Raw genomic sequence first — 19,014 nt, 5'->3', positions numbered from 1 at the left:
TTTTTATTTACCAGTATTTTTTATTATCTTTTATTTATTTTTTTAAATTAACGAATGACCGGATTTCTATACTTTTGTTCCGAGTGGTTAAGGGGGAAGACTTAAGATCTTCTGCACATAAGTGTGCATGGGTTCGAACCCCATAGCCAGCATTTTTATTTACCAGTATTTATTTTCTTAAATTAATAAAGGCCCCCCGGATTCGCGTGGTAATTTCAATATCGGTTACATTAGTGAAAAACAATACAAAACAAAAATACAGAAATCTGGTCATTCGTTAATTTAAAAAAAATAATAATAAATAAATAAAAACTGGTAAATAAAAATGCTGGCTATGGGGTTCGAACCCATGCGCACTTGAGTGCGGAAGATCTTAAGTCTTCCCCTTAACCAAGGTTCGAAAAACGGGTCACGGCCCAGGTCACAGGTACTAGGCGTGACCGTTATAACGTGTTTTGACGGGTGTGAGCACGTTTTGGGTCAAAAACGCGTTATATAGGAATAAAACGCGTTTTTTGACGTTTTTTTGAAATAACGGGTGTGATAACGGTTAAATAAGAAAAATAAATAATTTGTGATATGAATTTCCTATGTAACGGTAATTACAGCTGTGAAAACGGTTATAACGGGTCTAAATAACGTTGTTACTACGTTTTTTCATTTTTTTTGGTTTAATTTATTTATTTGATTTTTTATTTATTTGTTTATGGGTTTTTAACATACAAATTTATGGATATCTAGTAAAATTCACAACCCTAAGTCTATGACTTATAACAATGCATTGTAGTTATCGTCTACCGACAATATTTATACACGCATACTATCACTATCCACTTGATATGTTCAAGTTGTCACTCGAATAGTTCAATGCATTCCCCAATATTTCAATAATGCATATTCGGATTCAAAAGCAGTCAAAACTTTGTTGTCAAATAACACTCATAGGCTCTTAGCTACTTGCTACAAGACTAACCAACAAGGAATGCAACAGGAAGAGAGTCAGAGACTAGCTAGAGAAAAAGAGAGTGAGAGAGGGAAGTCAGGGAGTCGATTTATCTTTTTCTTTTGCATTTGGAGGTGTGTACAATATATGATACATGTGGTCTGTACTTTAGAGTTCAGACTCAAAAGTTAAAGAAATAAAACAAAAAAAAAAAGTAAAAAGAGTAATTGGTTTCATGATCAAAGACATAGCTAGCCTGTGCTTATATACGCATGCAACGAGATTCCAAATGTTTCAAGAATATTTCGATTTGCTAGCTATTATGTCTTCTTGCCCAAAGGAATGCTTTAAAAGGACAAGAAGAGAATTGAAATGAAATCAATACCTCTGGTTCTCTGGTTCTCTGCTTCTTGATCAAAGGAATGCTTTACATTTTGAATTTCTCAAATACAAGTTTAAGAGGTAATATTAATTATTTTTTGTAGATTTTTCATTCAATTAGAGATATAATTTATTAATACGTTATTAATTTATTTATTATCGTTTTTTCTTTCATGATGTTAGAGTAGTGAATATAGATGTTTGAGAAATATCGATGTTTTTTTCTTTCATGATGTTTGAGAAATATTTAAGAAATTTTAAGTGAAGAAATGTTTCATTCTATTAACGTATATTTACTTAATAAATGTTTCATTTTTATCTAAGAAATGTTTTAAGAAATATAGATTTTTTGTTCATTTTATTATCATTTATTTAAGAAATGTTTTAATAAATATTAATATTCATAATTAAATAGTCCATCAACTTGAATCAGTTGGCACGTAAAAAATCATTGTTTCTTTATAAAAAAAATGGCATGATGAATTGATGTATGGTATGTTTGTATTCCTGTTCTCAATCATGAAAAAATGAGAGGCTACACGATCCTTAATTTCAACTTTTAATATTCAAGTTGAGTAAATGACTAATGCAACTTGTGATTTATAATTATAATGCTACTCTAACCATTTTTATATTGATGGAATATGTCCACTTAACTTGTATTTATATATGTCACTTATTGCTATGTGAAATTTCCTACTTACAGAATATAATGGAAGGATCAACATCTGCAAAACGAGATATTTTTCATGCATATTGTACTGTAATGAGTGATGGTAAAAAGTTGAAGTGTAATTTTTGTGAAAAAGAAGTGTATGCGGGAATTTCGCGTTTCAAAATGCATTTGGCACAACAAAGAGGTACAATTACTCCCTGCATGCATGTGCCACCTGAGATTAAAAATTTAGCAAAAGTATGGGTGCAAGACAGAAACAAAGCAAAACGGCAACGATTACCAGAAACTGAATATGAAGATACAAAAATTCAAGATATGTATGAAAATGAACCGTGGAACCCTGTGCATGATATAGATGAAGAAGAACAAGCGCCGGTAACACAAAAGAAAATTGGCGGGTTATCGAAGTTGAAGAACCTTTTTGGAAGAAAAAGTAAGAATACTAATGTCGGAGAAGGTACATCACAGCGTCCACAGGCCTCTATGGACATACCTAGTTCTTCAATGCGTACACCACACCAAGCACCTAGGATGTCTGTAGATATGGGAGGACAATATAATACTAATAGGGATTCTCAACCTAGCATGGCGAATTTTGGGAGAAGTAAAACATGCCGGGAAAAAGTTGATTCTTCTGTTGGACGTTTTTTCTATGCTAATGATATTCCCTTCAATGTGGCCAACTCAACTCAGTACCACGAGGCATTCAATGCAGTTGCAAATTTCGGAAAATCATACAGAGCTTCGTCTTCCTATAAGTTGTCGAACCCATTATTAAGGCAGGAAAAACAAAGGATTCAGAAGGATGTGGTGTCGGTCCAACGAAATTATTGGAGAGAGTATGGGTGTACACTCATGTCAGATGGAAAAACAAAAATAACCATACGATTGTAAACTTCTTAGTTTACAGTGGCCATGGGACAACATTTTTGAAAAGCGTTGACATCGAGCATAATCGGTTGACAGCAGAGTATTTGATGAGTTTGTTCAGACCGGTTATAGAAGATATTGGTCCGAAAAATATTGTTCAAATAGTAACTGATCAAGGATCCCAATTCAAAGCCGCAGGTAACTATTACAACTTAATTTAATTACAGTTGTTTATTTTTATATATTATTAATTCATTTCTCATTTTGTTTTAATAGGTATGAGATTGGCCATAGAGTATGGTACATTTTTTTGGGTACCTTGTGAAGCTCATGTGCTGGATTTAATGTTGGAAGATACTGAAAAGTTCCCCTTTGTTAAAGGTGTGATTTCAGAAGATAGAAAAATCAGTAAATTTATTTATAATCATGGTTGGGTTCTTGCTAGATTCAGACAACATTCTGGGGGACGCAATCTATTGCGCGCTGGCTTAACAAGGTTTGCGACAAATTTTATCGCAATCAAAAGTATCATTGATCAACGTAATGCAATCGAGAGTCTTTTTGTAGACCAAGAATTTGTGAACTCGCCAGAAGGAAAAACTCGTACGGCTAAAGATGTGAAAAACATTATTTTGAATGAGATGTTTTGGCACACATGCCAAAATGCATGCATGATGGTTGGTCCTTTATTGAAAATGATCCGTTTCTTGGATTCAGATAAACCTACCATGGGTTATTTGTTTCATGCACTTGCTACATGTGTGGAAACTATAGAAAGGGGTTTGGGTGAAACTCGAAATAATTCTATTGTAGGTGTGATTAACCGACGATGGAAAGATCAGTTGAGTTCTCCTCTTCATGCTGCAGCGCATTTTCTGAATCCATATTATATCTACAACCCAGCAGCCAATCTCATCAACAATGAAATTTCTCAGCCCCAAATTTGTCTCAGTGAAGTTATATCAAAAATGATTAGTAGCCCTCAAGAACAAGCGACATGCATGCTAGAGGTGTGAATTTTTATTAACAATTAATTTCGTAATTATATGAATTTCTATTCACAGTTTTTGATATTTTTAGGCGGGAAGAATGCAAATGATGCAAGGCCAATTTGCATCACCATCAGCAAGATTGGCTGCTCTGCAAGGTGATCCTGTAAGCTGGTGGTTGTCATACGGTGCTCAGTTTCCATCACTCCAGAGGATCGCGGTAAAGATACTAAGCCAGACAAACACATCGTCTGGATCCGAGAGGAATTGGAGTGTGTTTGAAAGAATTCGCACCAAACTACGCAACCGTTTAGTTTCGTCAAGAATAAATGATTTGGTATATGTTCAGTACAATTTAAGATTGGAGCAGCAAAGAGTTCAAGGTAAAGCAAAGCGACATAACATCGATGTCCACGATGTTCATAGCCTGCTGACAGATGAAAATATGCTTGATTGGATAGCAGGGGATGATGAAACACCAATTTTACCTCAGGAAGAACATTGGTTAAATGAATTGGAAGAGGAAGCAGCTAATAATCCAGAGCCTCTCCCTCCACCATACGAATGGCATGATCCAGAAGTTGAAATCTCATATCAAAGGTTGCCAGTGAGTAACTTTGTTTATGACTTTGGTAACCTAACATTTGGAGACAATACACAAGGTCATGAAAATGAAAATCCCATATACAATTCTCATTACACTGAAGATCGTCCAGAAGAAGATACCCGAGGAATTAATGAAGAGTATAATTCCAATATTAATATCAATAATGAAGTAGATAATCGTAATGATAATGAGGAAGAAGACTATGGTTATGAAGATGACGATACTGTTAACTACGACAGCCAAATGCATTACGCGAACCAATATGAGGCAGAGGAAGAGGAGGAGGAATCAACTGAGAATCGTCGAGAAAACAGAAAATACTTGAATAAGTCGAAAAAAAATGCCGGTACAAGTTGGTTTGTCTAAGTTTAAAATTTCAAGCACTACTGTCACTAGGTTACTTATTGTAAGTTTATAAAATTTGAAGTGTTTAATGATTATTTATGAAATTTTAGTTGTAAGTTTGAAATTAAAAATTGTATAAGAATTTCTCCAACTCAAATTTTTTTTCCTTAAAACGGGTTTAACCGGTATGAAAATGGAAAATACGGTGTAAAAAACGTGTGTTAAAATGTTATTTAGAAGAAAAAAACTGAAATATTAATTTTAGAAAAACGGTAATCACAGGTGTGAAAACGGTTGTAACGGGTCTAAATAACGCCATTTTTTCCTATTTATCGGTGTTATTTAGGTAAGCGTGTTGGTGAGCCTCACGGACACGGTATATGAGCGTGAGCGTTATAACGTTTTTCAAACCTTTCCCTTAACCACTCGGGCAAACCAGCTGATATGCATTAAGGTTATAAAAATATTTAATATTGTTGTAGACCTCGGTCAATAATGCCCACTATCACTCTGACCTTTGAAGGGTTGTTACTTGTTGGCATTTTTTTTTCACCAATGACTATTTTTACCACTTCGGCATGGCGTACTTTGTTTTTCACCACTTTGACAGATTTGACTGGTGTCCATCATTCTTTCTGGCTTTATGGGACCAGCTGCTGTGTAGATACGAGCATTTTGCATACCTACGCAAGGGTAAGTCTTCCAATTACTTTTTCCCATTTAAGCTGGTTTCAGTTTCTTGTCACTTTTTTACCCCTATCTCTTCCTATTGTTTTTTCTTTTCTTTTTACAGAAAACTTTACTCTCGTTGATTAAAATTGTCAGTTCCATGTGACTGAAATTAGCAAATCCTGTTCTGCATAAAGGTCAAATTAAGCTCCTAATAATAAGAGGTGGTACGATCTCCAAAAATGCAACTTTTGTTTTCCACCAGAGATTAATTGTACTGTAAGGAAAGCAACCACAAATTTATTGACCATTCATTTAGTGAGTTCTTACCCAACTCAATTAATACCATGATTAAATGAATTAGTTGATAATAACAACCTAATCAAATGTGCTTCTTCCAGTTAAAAGACAATGCAAACAGCCGGTTACTTGTTCAAGCCCCATTGACAGGCCTACAACTTTATAATCTTGGTCAAGGGCCTAACTTAATTAAGATTTTTGGTTTTTGAAGCCAAATTATTTTGGCAAAATCTTACACGTGGATGACTTAGATAATAAAAATGCATTAAATGGGGGAGATATTTCTTTTTTCTTTTCAGCAATAAAAAAATTCATATCAGTATCAGTAGGGGTTACATGAAAAAGGAACCACCAAAATAAGAGAAGAGAGATTGTACCAAAAAGGCTATATATATACATATATCCGTTTAAACTATGATTTTTTTTTATTTCTTAAATCAGAAGAGATGATTTATTAGATATAAAGAATGTAAGAGTAGAAAAAATAAAAAGAAATTCAAAAAATTACTGAAAAATTGCATCCCAGTAACCCAGTTATTGAAGACTGAACATGTAAAGTTCAAGTGCGCTATTCTTCTAGCTGCTCTAGCCCGTGCTAAGATTAAAGATTTCATCTCAGCACCAAAATTCAAGTCAGTTTTGAAGTTGGGTTTTTTTCCAAAGATATGATGTTTTCTTTTCTTCCAGAGTGTAAATACAACCGCAATGGTAATGGAATTTCAAATGTAATATCCAGAGCTGGAGAAGTGCTTATGATGCCAATTGTGAGCTAACATTTTCATATTCATAGGCATAACTCAAGACCAACATTGACTAGGTAGAACCAATGACCATACTTTATATGCAGTTTTGCAGTGTAAGAAAATATGATCTCGGGTCTCAATATCATTACCATGCAGAACACAGGAGTTGTAAATCATAATACTTTTCTGTTGCATAATGTCAATGGAATTAAGCTTACCATATATTAAACACCAAACTATGAAGTTGATTCTGGAAAGGATAGCCGACTTCAATATAAAAGCATGAGGAAAATCATTCACGCTAAAATTTGACACCATCTTTGAGTAAAAGGATTTTGCAGTGCCGGAGTTATGTAGGGACGTCTTTTTGTGTCAGATAAGTTGTCAAGTGCCGAAGGGGAGTTACCAATGAAAAATAATAGTGCAGCTTCCAAGAGCAGCGAGAGTTCTTTAAAGTCAAACTTCCGACTACCATCCATATTAACCATGTCCAGAATCTTCGAGCTTTTTCTCTCTTGATAACTCGTGTGGATTTGAAGATGTGTAAGCAAGAGAAGCATCTCATGTTTAAAAAGCAATTTATCACTGTAGCATAGTAGTAAAGTCATTAGGAGATCACATCACACTAACGACCTGAAATAGAAACTTGTCTGGACTGAATTTTTTATCGATAAAAAACAAAATTAGATTATCAATAAAGAGGATTAAAGTAAAGGTGTATTGTACTCAATACAATTTGGAAACAGGATACCCGGAATCGTAACTCTGGTTCCTAATGGACACAACCTCTTCTACTTAGCTAACAATAATATCCTCATTAGGGAAGAAGAGAAGGTTCTTACATCATAAGTAGCAATCATTAACCTAACTTTAACGGTCAGATAGTGCACACCTGTCACTATCTGATCGGGTAAACATTAACCAATCCCTACTCTAGTTATTACAACACACGGGAAAGTAATATAGGCAGACAGGGTGCTCTTAAGTAGCGGATAGACTATGACATTGCCCTCTTCTGAAAAATATCCCGTCCTCAAGGATAAAATTTGGACAGTGTGATCTGATGGTGGAAATGTCTTCCCATGTAGCATCTTCAGGGAAAGATTTGGTCCATTGGATCAGGAGTTGTCGACGAAGCTGCTTGCCAACCAGAATGTATCTTGAGTGAAGTACTTTCTCAGGTCTCATGATAACTTCACCAGCATGATCAACAATGAGCAGAGTAAGTGATGGAATATGCTTCTTGCCAATGTGTTTTCTCAGCTGAGACACATGGAAGACATGGTGGATTCTGACATGTGATGGAAGTTGCAATTTATAGGCTACTGAACCGATTTTCTGCACCACAGGGAAGGGTCCATAGAACTTGGCTGACAGCTTAAATTTTTTTCTTAAGGAGATTGAAGCATGTTTGTATGGTTGAAGCTTCAAGTAAACCATGTCTCCCACAGCAAAGACCCTGTCAACTCTGGATTTGTTAGCAAAAAACTTCATCCTCTCTTGGGATTTATGGAGAGATTCCTTGAGAATGTCCAACATTGCATCCCTTGCCTTTAAATAAGTTTCAACAGCAGTCACTGAAGTTGTTGCAGCTGAGGGAAAGGCCATGTGAGGAGGCAGATAACCATATAGGGCTTGGAAAGGTGACATCTTGAGGCTAGTATGAAAACTAGTGTTGTACCACCACTCATCTAAGGAGAGACAGTGAGACCATTGAGTTGGTTTGCGACCTGTAATGCACCTTAGATAGGTTTCTAGACAAGAGTTCACCCTCTCTGATTGGCCATCAGTTTGGGGGTAATACGCTGTACTGAGATTTAAGCTGGGTGCCCAAGGACTTAAATAGATCTTGCCAAAATTTATAGTAAAGACTTTATCCCTATCAGAGACAATGGAAGAAGGGAGTCCATGAAGCTTAAATACCTGATTCAAGAAAACTTTGGCCACATAGGCAGATGTATAGGGGTGTTGTAGGGGAATAAAATGGCTGTATTTGGTGAGTCTGTCCACCACCACCAAGATGACACTCTTCGTATCACTTAATGGAAGGCCTTCAATAAAATCCATTGTGATGTGCTGCCAAGCATGCTCAGGCACATGAAGAGGTTGAAGTAAACCGGCTGGAAAAGTGCTCTCCCCTTTATTTCTCTGACAAACATCACATTCAGCTACAAAAATGAGTATTTCTTTCTTCATCTTGGGCCAAAAAAAGTAGTTCTTTGCTATGACATAAGTAGCCTACATGCCCTCCCACAACAGATGAATGCACAGTATTTAGAATGAATGATCTTACATCATTACTAGCTCCAATATAAAGTATGTCTTTGTATCTCAGCACTTCATCTTTGTAAGAATAGTGTGGTACAGATTTAGCAGAGATGAGTAGTTGGGAAATAAGTTCTTGAGCTCTGGCATCACCTATGTAACTCTGTAGAAGGTCAGTCAGCCAATTTGGTTTGGAGATGGATAATGCAGAACAACTGACTGAGTTATATGGTCTTCTAGATAAGGCATCTGCAACAACATTTTCCTAACCCTTCTTGTATCTAATCTCATAATCAAATCCAAGGAGTTTCATCAGCCATCTTTGTTGTAAGACTGTTGTAATCTTTTGCTCTAGAAAGTATTTAAGACTTTGGTGATCAGTCTGAATGATGAATTTGCTCCCTTGTAAATAATGCCTCCATTTTTGAACAACCTTAATAATTGCTAAAAATTATTTTTCATAAGTGGATAGGGCTCTTGCCTTTGGTCCTAGGCCTGAGATGAAAAAAGAGATTGGTTAGCCCTCTTGAGTTAAAACTGCACCAATGCAACCATCACTAGCATTACTCTCCACTGTAAATGGCTTAGAGAAGTCTGGTAAAGTAAGGACTGGTGTAGAGGTCATTGCAGCTTTAAGTTGCTCAAATGCAGAGGTAGCAGCTGAGGTCCAAAGAAAGGAGTTCTTTTTTGCGCAGATCAGTGAGAGGCTTGCTGAGAGTACCATAATTTCCTGACAAATTTCCTATAATAGCATGTTAACCCCAAAAATCCTCTTAATTCTCTGATAGAAGTAGGTGTTGTCCAACTCAACATGTCAACAATTTTAAGTGGGTCAGCACAGACCCTTCGGTGGTGATGATATGGCCCAAATACTCAAGTTGGGACTGACCAAAAATCGTAACTCTGGTTCCTAATGAACACAACCTCTTCTACTTAGCTAACAATAATATTCTCGTTAGGGAAAAACAGTATGTTCTTACATCATAAGTAGCAATCATTAACCTAACTCTAACGATCAGATAGTGCACACTTGTCACTATCTGATCGGGTAAACACTAACCAATCCCTACTCTAGTTATTACAACACACATGAAAGTAATATAGGCAGACAGGGTGCTCTTAAATAGCAGATAGACTATGACAAAAGGCTCTTCCAATTAATCGTTGCTTGTAGGAATACCACCCTTAAATTTCTTGACCACCAAGACCCAGCTGAACTTGAAGTATTTAAAATACTAATAGTTTGTGTAACTGAAAAAGAAATCGAAAGTTCTTTTCGAGTCAAATAGACCTTATGGTAGCACCATAAATGAAATTCCAAATTTACTCAACTTTCTTGCTCGAACTCTCAGAGAATTGAATTGGTAAAACATTAAGACTATATCAACCCCCAAAGACGTGATGATTTTTTCGTTTAAATTCTTTCACAAATTATCCCAAATTTTAGCATCTAGGTCGGTTACTAAGTATCCTCCTGGAAGCCTTTCCCCCTTGAACTTTCACACAAATATGAAAGCTTGCGGGGATGTGCACCATTTCTCTTGGGTGGTACAGTGATTGGGATTTTCCAACTTTTACAAAATTTGTTCAAGTACATTATGTTCCAACATGGCATCAAAAGTCGTTGCTTTGGCAGAGTGGTCAAGGCGTGGGCCTGCTAAGCTTATGGGGTTTCCCCGCGAGAGTCCGAATCTCCCAGGCGACGCATACATTTTTTTTGGTTTTTTTTCTTTTTTGGTTTTCCTCCCTTTTGGCCTTTTCCTCTCCCCACCACCTGTGTTTGTACGACACGTGGCGGTACAGCCTTCGGTGAGATGGTGAGAGGACGGGAGAACAGGACTCTGATTTGGTTTCTTCACATGTAATGCGTTTGCCAGAGAGTAGTAAATAGTACTCCACACGCTCACACAGTTGCTGTTCCCTCAGCAGCATCAATCAATGTACATGTACTGCACCGAGAAGACTCTGTCAACTTTGAAAAATATGCTCATTTACTTGAAAACCGAGAAAAAAAAAGAACTCTTCAAAATCATATCCTGTTCACATAAATACTCACACAGTTTTCATTTCAGGGTTCATGGACTTGTACGAGTGTGCAGTGGTCAAGAATCAAGATTCTTGTTTTTGGAGTTTACTTGTTATAATCACACTCAGGAAAATACGATGAATGTTCCTAGCATATGAAGCCAATTGGAAGTGCGACAGGAAACGTTAGGTAATGGCTACAACTCTAGTAGTACCACCAGAGGCCGGCATAAACGCATATCGTCTGCATTACCCATTGGATGCTATTGCGAAAATGACAGAATTGTTTCAATAACATAATGGAATCAACTGACTCGAAACTGTTTTAATATGCACATGAGACGACTGAGTTACTCCAAGCCAGGAGATTTTTTTTTTTTTTGATGGAAAAGATCATATATTAAAACTAGCAAATGTAATACAACAGATTTACATAATCATTTTTATCAAACGAATTAGAATCGATGCTAGACTTGTGAACTCGTTGGTTGAGGTTTTCTGACATGTGTTGTAGCTTTTTGATTCTTGCTTCCTTGGCAATGTAATCCGCTGCATTGTTGTTTTTTCTCCTTATAAATTTCACTTTAGCTTGGGATAATTCTTCCAAGATAATCCTTATTTCTTGCAAGATATTTTCTGCCGACCACGGAGATTCTGAGATAACCCTGTTTAAGTTGTCTGCCAAGGCTTTACAGTCAGTTACAATAGCCACACTTGATAAGATATTATTTTTTAACCATGTAATCGCCTTCAGCAAGGATTTTGCTTCTGCATGAAAAGCTGACGTTGCCCACTCTGAACCCGCCGAAAGGTGCATGAATGCCTCTTCATCTCTAGAGTACAGGATGAAAGCGTATCCCATCGAAGAGTCTTTTTTCTTGTACGAAGCATCAATGAATATAACCCAGTCTGAATGCAGGTTGGACCAAGAATCGTTGGAGGAGTTAAGAAAATTATTTATTTGTCCTAGTAAGCTGACTGGGTCTGTGTGGATTTTCTCAAAACACAAGCTAAGAGATTTGATAGGAGACGTAAATGTAACGATCATATATCGTATATTTTTCTTTGTAATTGACAAGTCAATAAGCATGTCTGCTTTGCGGAATATAAGTCTCCATGGACCATGACCTATGTAAATATTTTTCCACAAACAAGCCGAAGTTTTTAATGATCAATTTGAAGACTTCATATGTGGAATTTGTATCAATCCAGCATCGCAATCAGTTTTCTGTAACTTCTGTAACATTGGATGGTTAAGGTTTATCTTGTGGGGTGTGTGCACAGTAAAGGTCAATTTCTTTTTTCACTGACATCTCGCGCGTAAAAATTTATTTGATAAAATTAAATGGAGGCAGAAACAAAAAAATGGTTATTACATCCTCGTTCAGTAATTTACCACCTTAAAGCCAATGCAGAGAGCCAGAGACACAGACCTTAAAGCCAAAGCAGGAAACAGATATGGTTGTTTATGTTTCCAAAGTTTTGGTGTGAAGATAAATGGGTGATTGTGTAACATGTGCTTTTCGTGGTGTCTGAACATCGTCTTCTATATGATTGGATATGAATTTAAAGGTTATTAGTTCACTGAATGCTGATTGAATTCTGTAAACACTAGATGATATGAATACAAGTTTGTAGCTCTATGTATCGGCATAAAAATCATTAATAACAGTTCGGACGATCAACGGAATTCTTACCACATGCAAGGCATTTTTCCATGAAAGACTTCCAAATGCATATCTACCTTGTATTGCTAGTTTAGATTGAAAACACACCTTGAACTTCAGCTTGGTTGTTGTGGAGTTGAACGATAAAACCGATGGCGTAACTTGTAGTTTCACGCCAGGGGGAGCTCTAACACTAGCCGTATAAACGGAGTTTACAGGTCCAACATTTGTGACAGTTCTCCAGACCACTGAGATCTTTCGCAACTCTAGAATAAAAATGGAAGGCAGGTTGAGGTTTGTTTGCGACTTCGATGCCTTGGAGCACATGACAGGATGCTTTGTCATTAAGCTGATTATAGAATTGTTGTACTCCATGGAGCAAAGGAAATGTACATGGTCTAAGATTCCCATGTCATAAACTAGACCAGGATCAAGTGCTTTGTTAGGATTAACATGGCCACCTCCATAGTCGAACGGGTCAGCCTGCTTGTGTGGAGCTCCCTCGGCCACGATGTTTAGCCCGTATTCATCTTTAATGGAAGCTTCAGGGATAGACAGAGAGAGGTCTATGAATTGGTATCCCACACTTGAATCAATGAGAAATAATGGGTATAGCATTGGATTGGTACTTCTTTTTACCTGTTGTGATCAGTGCAGATTTTATTGCCGCTGGGCTCCAGTTTGGGTGTACAGTTTTGAGAAGAGCCACGACACCGGATATATGGGGACAGGACATGGAGGTCCCTGATTCAATATTGAATTCAACAGGTGATTGATTGTGATCCATACTAGATGAGGGTGGCGAAACAGATGGCCATGAGGCCAAGATATTTACCCCGGGAGCTGCAATGTCTGGCTGCATATCAACATTTGGCATAAAAAAATGTTGTCAATGTTAAGGATATAGTTCCGAAAATGAGAGAGACAGTGAGAAAAAACCTTCAAAACTGCTGGAGAGAGGGAACTAGGTCCCCGAGAAGAAAAAAATGCCACTTCTGGAGAAGTCACCCTTCCTAAAACTGTCTTTGTACGACTGAACCTAACAACAGGTTCCCTGTATGTAGAATAACTCATCAAGATAGCTTACCATTGACATTGAGCCAGGTAATGTTATGCAGGGGAGCCTAACTAAAACACTAAGTGAACGCGAACAAGTAAAAAAATGGTATAGTAGGTTGCAGCGACAAGCCAATGAAATTGTGTTTTAAGAATGTTTGCTGCAGACCAGTGAACTCACACCATGGCATTTCAATAGTGACTAAGTTATGCCGAATTTAGGAGTTACCTTGTAGTGCCCATATACGTAAGAAGTAATGTTGCCATCTCATAATCCACCTGGATAGATGGAAAATCCAGTGATAAACCAATACTCTTTGTTGGAAACTGAGCGAATATGACTCCAACACCCCCCACTCTCGTCACAGTTCTAGTAGCAAGCGCGCCAGACGTCTGTTGTCTAGATTGGAAACAAAGGACCACTTTTCCTTTTGCTAAAGTTGCATTCAGAGAACTCACATCACAACTCCTGGAAGAAACCAAGTATATGGGATATAAGCATTTTGTCTGCAGAGAGCGAACAGTGGGGGAAGAGCTGAATACAAATGTGACAAGTTCCTTATGATAATCTATAATAACAGTTAAGATCAAAATCAAAGTAGAGCTGCTTTACTTTGCTTTATCTTCGTCTGAATCGCTGGAAGCAATATCTTGTCCAAACACTATCGGGTATGTTCTGTGAACATGCTTGCCAATATAAAAAGCTTGTCCCTGCATGAGAAAATAAGCTTTCAAACTTTACAGGAATTCATGGTATGACTTCCCTTGCATTCGAAATGGAATTAGAAACAAAGCAAGTAACAACAAAATACGGGTACAACACTCATGTGCTTACTGATCTCTAGCACCTCGTCACTATAAGTTATACCTACAAACTGTTTAGCAACCAAACCTTGAGCTTAAAGTAGAAACTGAAAGAAAACACTGACTTCCTTCGTCTATTGCATAAAGTTTATCCAAGTAGAAAAGGATAAGCTTATAAAAATGGTATATGTTAGATTCATTTTTGTTTGACATTTTGACTTTCCTTTGCAACTAATAAAGTCTGCTCAAACCACATTCATATCAGTCTTAAAAGGAAAATGAGAAAATTACCACAATGGTTTGGTTGTTCCCAAAGGTGATCGAAGTAGGGAAAGCTCTGTCAATTGTGCTTGCTGCCATTATTACCCAAGGCGCAGTGTTTATTACTGTCTGCGGATAAGGACCAGAATTGCCTCCAGAACAAACCACAGTGATTCCTTTAGCCACAGCATGAAAAGAACCAATGGACAAAATGTCCTCAACATATGAAGCAAGAGGTGGTGCTGAGCCAAGAGACACTGAAAGCACATCAACACCATCGTAAATGGCATCATCAAATGCAGCTAACAGGTCAGCAGAGCTGCAGCCACCAGTAGCCCAACAAACTTTGTAGATTGCCAACCTAGCTGATGGAGCACCTCCTCTTGCTACTCCACGAGCAAGACCAAATAAGCTTGCATTTTTCACCAGACCACCAGCTGCAATAGACGAGGTGTGAGTACCATGTCCCACTGCATCCCTTGGAGAAAGGAATTCGACACTTTCACTTGTATTTAGAGTACCAAATTCAGCCTCATATCCTTTAATGTACCAACGCGCACCAATAATTTTCCTACAGAAAGAAGCATATCAGTAGACAAACTAGCAGGCGCCAATTCTTGTTTTAGTCAAATTTTGGTTAGTAGCGACGGTAAGTGCATTATCAATCTCTCGGGCAGACATTAAATTATGGAGGTGCAGACATAATAATGAGAAAGTGCTCTAAGTGAGAAAATCCTGCAATAACTAGTTCCCTAACCTGTTACAGTGAGAAACACTAAATTCTTCTCCTTCTTCACACACCCCTTTCCAACGAGACGGAACTTCTCCCATTCCATGATCTCTGAAGCTTTCGGACTCCGGCCATATTCCTAAACAAGAGATACAAATAGGTAAAACCATTCCTGGATATCCAAATTAGCCAAAGAAAAAGATCTGACATAAACAAAATGAACAAATGTTACATGTATATACCAGTATCCATGATACCAATAATCACCCCATCACCCCCTTGACCCATATTCATGATTCCGCCCGGACTAACGGAATCCAACTGCAAAAAATCCCAGCTTCTAGTTGTATGTAAACTAAGAATTCGGTTCGGAACCACACCAATAACTTGAGGAAATTCTGCATTTTACATTATTCATTTTATAAAACTGTAAGATCAAATTTCAAACATTTTTTCAATTTTTGTGACATCATTTCATAAATGATAAGAGGAGTGAGTTGATAGACACACCTGCAATAGTTTGTGCTTGAGAATTTGTTAGCATTGCAGCAAACCCAGAAAACCCATGCTTGTAACTATACAAAAGTGAAGCTTTAACCTCTTCTTCACTATAAACAAGTCAATTACAAAAGCACGTCAATATTGATTCTCTCCTCTAGCACCAAATTGGTTGTATGATTTCAAGCAAGCTTAAGTAAATCTCATCAAATTTGAAACTAAAGATGAAGTTAATAAAAGACGAACCTGCTGAATAATGTAGAGAGGATATTGAGGTGATATTCATGAACCAATTTAGGTTCCAAATGGTGTTTCTTCTCTCCCATGTAAACAATGTGAACCTACCAAAAACAAACCAACAACCCAAATTATAAACCAGAAACAAAAGAAGAAATGGAAAGTCACTAATTGAGGCCATAAAGAGAATGAATTTCAGAACTTACATTGCTAGCAGAGGTGATGAGGCTTTGCAAAGAGAGAAGAAGAACAAGAAGAAAAAGGGAAGTAGCCATGTTTCAGTTACTCAAGGAATTGCACAGAAAAGAGAGAGTTTTATATTTTGGAGGGAGAGAAAAACTAAGAATAAATTAGTAATTTGATTTTGTCCAAGAGAGTTTTAGATGTGGTTACCAAAATTACATCTTGTCTTCTTCGTGAGAGACTATGTAGTGACATGTAATAGTAGACTTTTTGAAGTCATTGCTTGCAGTAAGTATACCTGCTCTGCCACTACCGGTCTCTGTGTTGCATATTTATCATTTTGGTGGGGTTAATTGGACCATTTGGTCAAATACTAAATAGTTCTTGTAAGAGGTTGATGGATGTGACTTTTTTCTGGTATTGTCAAAGTCTGAAACCTTAATGAATAACAAGTAAGAACTAATAAAAGAAACAATAGCGAATTTACTACTGTTGTTGATGTTTTTCATCTTTGAGACGGCAAAAATCCATAAGCCAATTTGGGAAAAGAGATGGTGAACTCATGGATGTGTAGGTTCAGTGACAGAATGGACCTCACACACACAGGCTGCACGCAGACGCCAGATGGGCCAGTTCAGCGCAGGAGCTCTTTCGGTTTCAACCTCCATTTCACTGTTTCAAGCTCAGTATTGGGTTTCTATACTAAAATTTACGCTAGCAGGGTCTAGAAATTCATTCAAACGAAAACAAATCACTTGATGCAGCTACAAAATGACAGACCAAGTGAAATGACCCTATAGAAGCTTTCACTGAGTCGACCACTGACCAAAAACATGAGCTATACTGCCTCCATTTTTAGGACTAATGTGCATGTTTTGAAACACCGGGAACATCATACAGTGGCGTAACAAAAATAGGTTTCTGATTCTCCGCAAAAAAATGAAAAGAAAGGGGTTGCTGAACTTTCACAGGACAAGAACAAATGCAAGACCTTACACACGTTTAAATATACAAATCTAGCATTGCCACATTAATATCTTCAGACAACTTCAGCTATCTTGCTTGCAAGAACACGATCTCGTCTTTCAACAAATCCAAAAGGGAACCAACCTGCTTTACCTTTGCACTCACCTTCTGCCCAGCCATTGTTTGATACCTGTAAGCAACAAAAAGTTACTATGGCATAAATACAATCCTCGCAGTTAAAATACACCTTGAAGATAAATCCCAATTTTTAGCTGGGTTAAGGAGGAAACTGAATCAAACACTTCAAACATATTTTCACATCATATTTGAACTTTTTAGATTATTTTGGACCTTTTTTTTTGAATTATTATATTTTTCGAAAGGTATTTGGACTAATACCAGATAACAATCTTCATAAAGGACAACCAGTAGACAGAGGATTCAAACCTTTCGAACAACAATGTAGTCACCAACTGACAAATTCAATTCCACATCAGACTCAGCTTGGTATGAATGCATAACCTACAAGAAAATAAAACAAACATGAAATCTTGGGCCAAAATATGCATAACTTTATCATACAAACTGAAAGACATAATAACAACCTCCCCAAGAGAATATCCCATGCTGTCAGTCACTCCCTCGTAAGCCGAAGCAGATACACCATTAACTTCATCATACGATGGTGGTGGTGGCATAGAGTGGTCCGCTACAGGGCTAGTAGGTGCTTCAATTCTTTGGCGCTCTGATACCATCTACCAATCAAACAGAATTTTGTACTTAGAATCCCCGCTCTGACTATTTTTATAATTAAGCTTAAATAAAATCCAGAAACTGTGAATCTTTTGAACTAACGAAGTGGCTTGACATATACCTCACTTTCAAGTTGATCAAGTATCTGCAGGACTCTGTAATGGTAACATCGCTCTGACTCAACCTCTAATCCAGAAAAATACAAAAAATCCAGATCATTAACTTTTGGAAAGGATATTTTTATAAACAGCAGAGGTACGAATAACTATATTAAATAGAGCCAATTAATTACCATTGTGATGAGGCGCTGTAGTGTTAATCGTTGTTGTTGAGCTTCTACAGCAGTCTGCAGAAGCTTCCTTCCCTAATGTTGCGACATTTGACTTCAGCTCATGCAGTTTCGTTTCTGCAGCTTCCAGCTTTGAAGTCAGATCAGGATTGCCCATTGATTCCCTAACTTTTGCTCGCCGCTTGGAAACTTCAATAGCCTGTCAAAGTAAACATCAGATACGGACAAGAAGCTTATAGATTCATAACAAAGATCCATCATTTTACTTGATCTAACAAACAAGGTAATCACATGTCAAAATATATGCTTTGAAACATATTCAATTTTAGAGAAACTACTGAAGCATACAATAATACACAAGTAGAAATCACGAGATCTATGAGATAAGTAATCGTCGATTAACTCTCTACACAAGTAGAAATCACGAGACCTTACATAGGGATTCTGTGGAGCAATCGTGTGTGAATACAACACCAGCAAGTAAACCTTGATCTAAGAGTTTAGGTTGATCCCAGTAGTTAAAGGTGTTTGACTGGATTACACCTTGAGTGATCTACTACTTGGTGGTTCGTTGGATAGAACCGGTAGTCGAGAACTTCTGTATCCAGTGATTAAAGGATTTGGGGATAACACTGATCTAGCTGTTATTCTACGGTTGGTGATGAATGGTTCTTACGAACAATAGATAAGTATTCTAATCCTATTAACGCTTGGTAACGGCGAGGGATTCCTTAATAATCCCTTTCTTCTTATTGTC

The 19,014-nt window shown here is 37.2% G+C and overlaps 2 protein-coding genes across 3 annotated transcripts; both read right to left on the bottom strand.

Moving 5' to 3' along the window:
- Nucleotides 1-12,393: 12,393 nt before the first annotated feature.
- LOC113289431 (subtilisin-like protease SBT3.9) lies at nt 12,394-16,460 on the bottom strand. 2 transcript variants are annotated; one of them, XM_026538681.1, is made up of 11 exons: nt 16,273-16,460; nt 16,076-16,170; nt 15,842-15,939; nt 15,574-15,729; nt 15,359-15,470; nt 14,632-15,172; nt 14,150-14,247; nt 13,766-14,005; nt 13,420-13,534; nt 13,120-13,336; nt 12,394-13,022 (listed from the first exon to the last, which is right to left on the bottom strand). In XM_026538681.1, exons 1-11 carry the CDS (start codon nt 16,339-16,341, stop codon nt 12,454-12,456), a joined length of 2,310 nt encoding a protein of 769 aa, XP_026394466.1. In that variant the 5' UTR covers nt 16,342-16,460; the 3' UTR covers nt 12,394-12,453. The 2 variants fall into 2 exon arrangements, with proteins under 2 accessions (XP_026394466.1, XP_026394474.1); XM_026538689.1 differs by having other exon boundaries at nt 13,420-13,519.
- Nucleotides 16,461-17,053: 593 nt separating this feature from the next.
- Nucleotides 17,054-18,452, bottom strand: LOC113329810 (SH3 domain-containing protein 2-like). The gene is made up of 5 exons (XM_026576638.1): nt 18,261-18,452; nt 18,090-18,154; nt 17,821-17,970; nt 17,663-17,737; nt 17,054-17,405 (listed from the first exon to the last, which is right to left on the bottom strand). Exons 1-5 carry the CDS (start codon nt 18,412-18,414, stop codon nt 17,289-17,291), a joined length of 561 nt encoding a protein of 186 aa, XP_026432423.1. The 5' UTR covers nt 18,415-18,452; the 3' UTR covers nt 17,054-17,288.
- Between the last annotated feature and the right edge of the window lie 562 nt (nt 18,453-19,014).

Source organism: Papaver somniferum, chromosome 1 (assembly GCF_003573695.1).
Source record: "Papaver somniferum cultivar HN1 chromosome 1, ASM357369v1, whole genome shotgun sequence".
Lineage (NCBI taxonomy): Eukaryota > Viridiplantae > Streptophyta > Magnoliopsida > Ranunculales > Papaveraceae > Papaver > Papaver somniferum.
Note: the sequence above shows the minus strand (reverse complement) of the source record. Positions and strands in the feature narration are given on the sequence as shown.

Bases quoted from the DNA above. Each gene is read 5' to 3' on its own strand.
- LOC113289431 (XM_026538681.1), bottom strand. From the start codon at position 16,341: ATGGCTACTTCCCTTTTTCTTCTTGTTCTTCTTCTCTCTTTGCAAAGC. The intron at 15,940-16,075 runs GTTCGTCTTTTA...ACTTGTTTATAG, and splicing joins CTCTCTACATTATTCAGCAG to TGAAGAAGAGGTTAAAGCTT. The intron at 15,730-15,841 runs GTGTGTCTATCA...TGTAAAATGCAG, and splicing joins TCAAGCACAAACTATTGCAG to AATTTCCTCAAGTTATTGGT.
- LOC113329810 (XM_026576638.1), bottom strand. From the start codon at position 18,414: ATGGGCAATCCTGATCTGACTTCAAAGCTGGAAGCTGCAGAAACGAAA. The intron at 17,971-18,089 runs GTATATGTCAAG...TTTGATTGGTAG, and splicing joins TTGATCAACTTGAAAGTGAG to ATGGTATCAGAGCGCCAAAG. The intron at 17,738-17,820 runs GTTGTTATTATG...ATTTTCTTGTAG, and splicing joins TGGGATATTCTCTTGGGGAG to GTTATGCATTCATACCAAGC.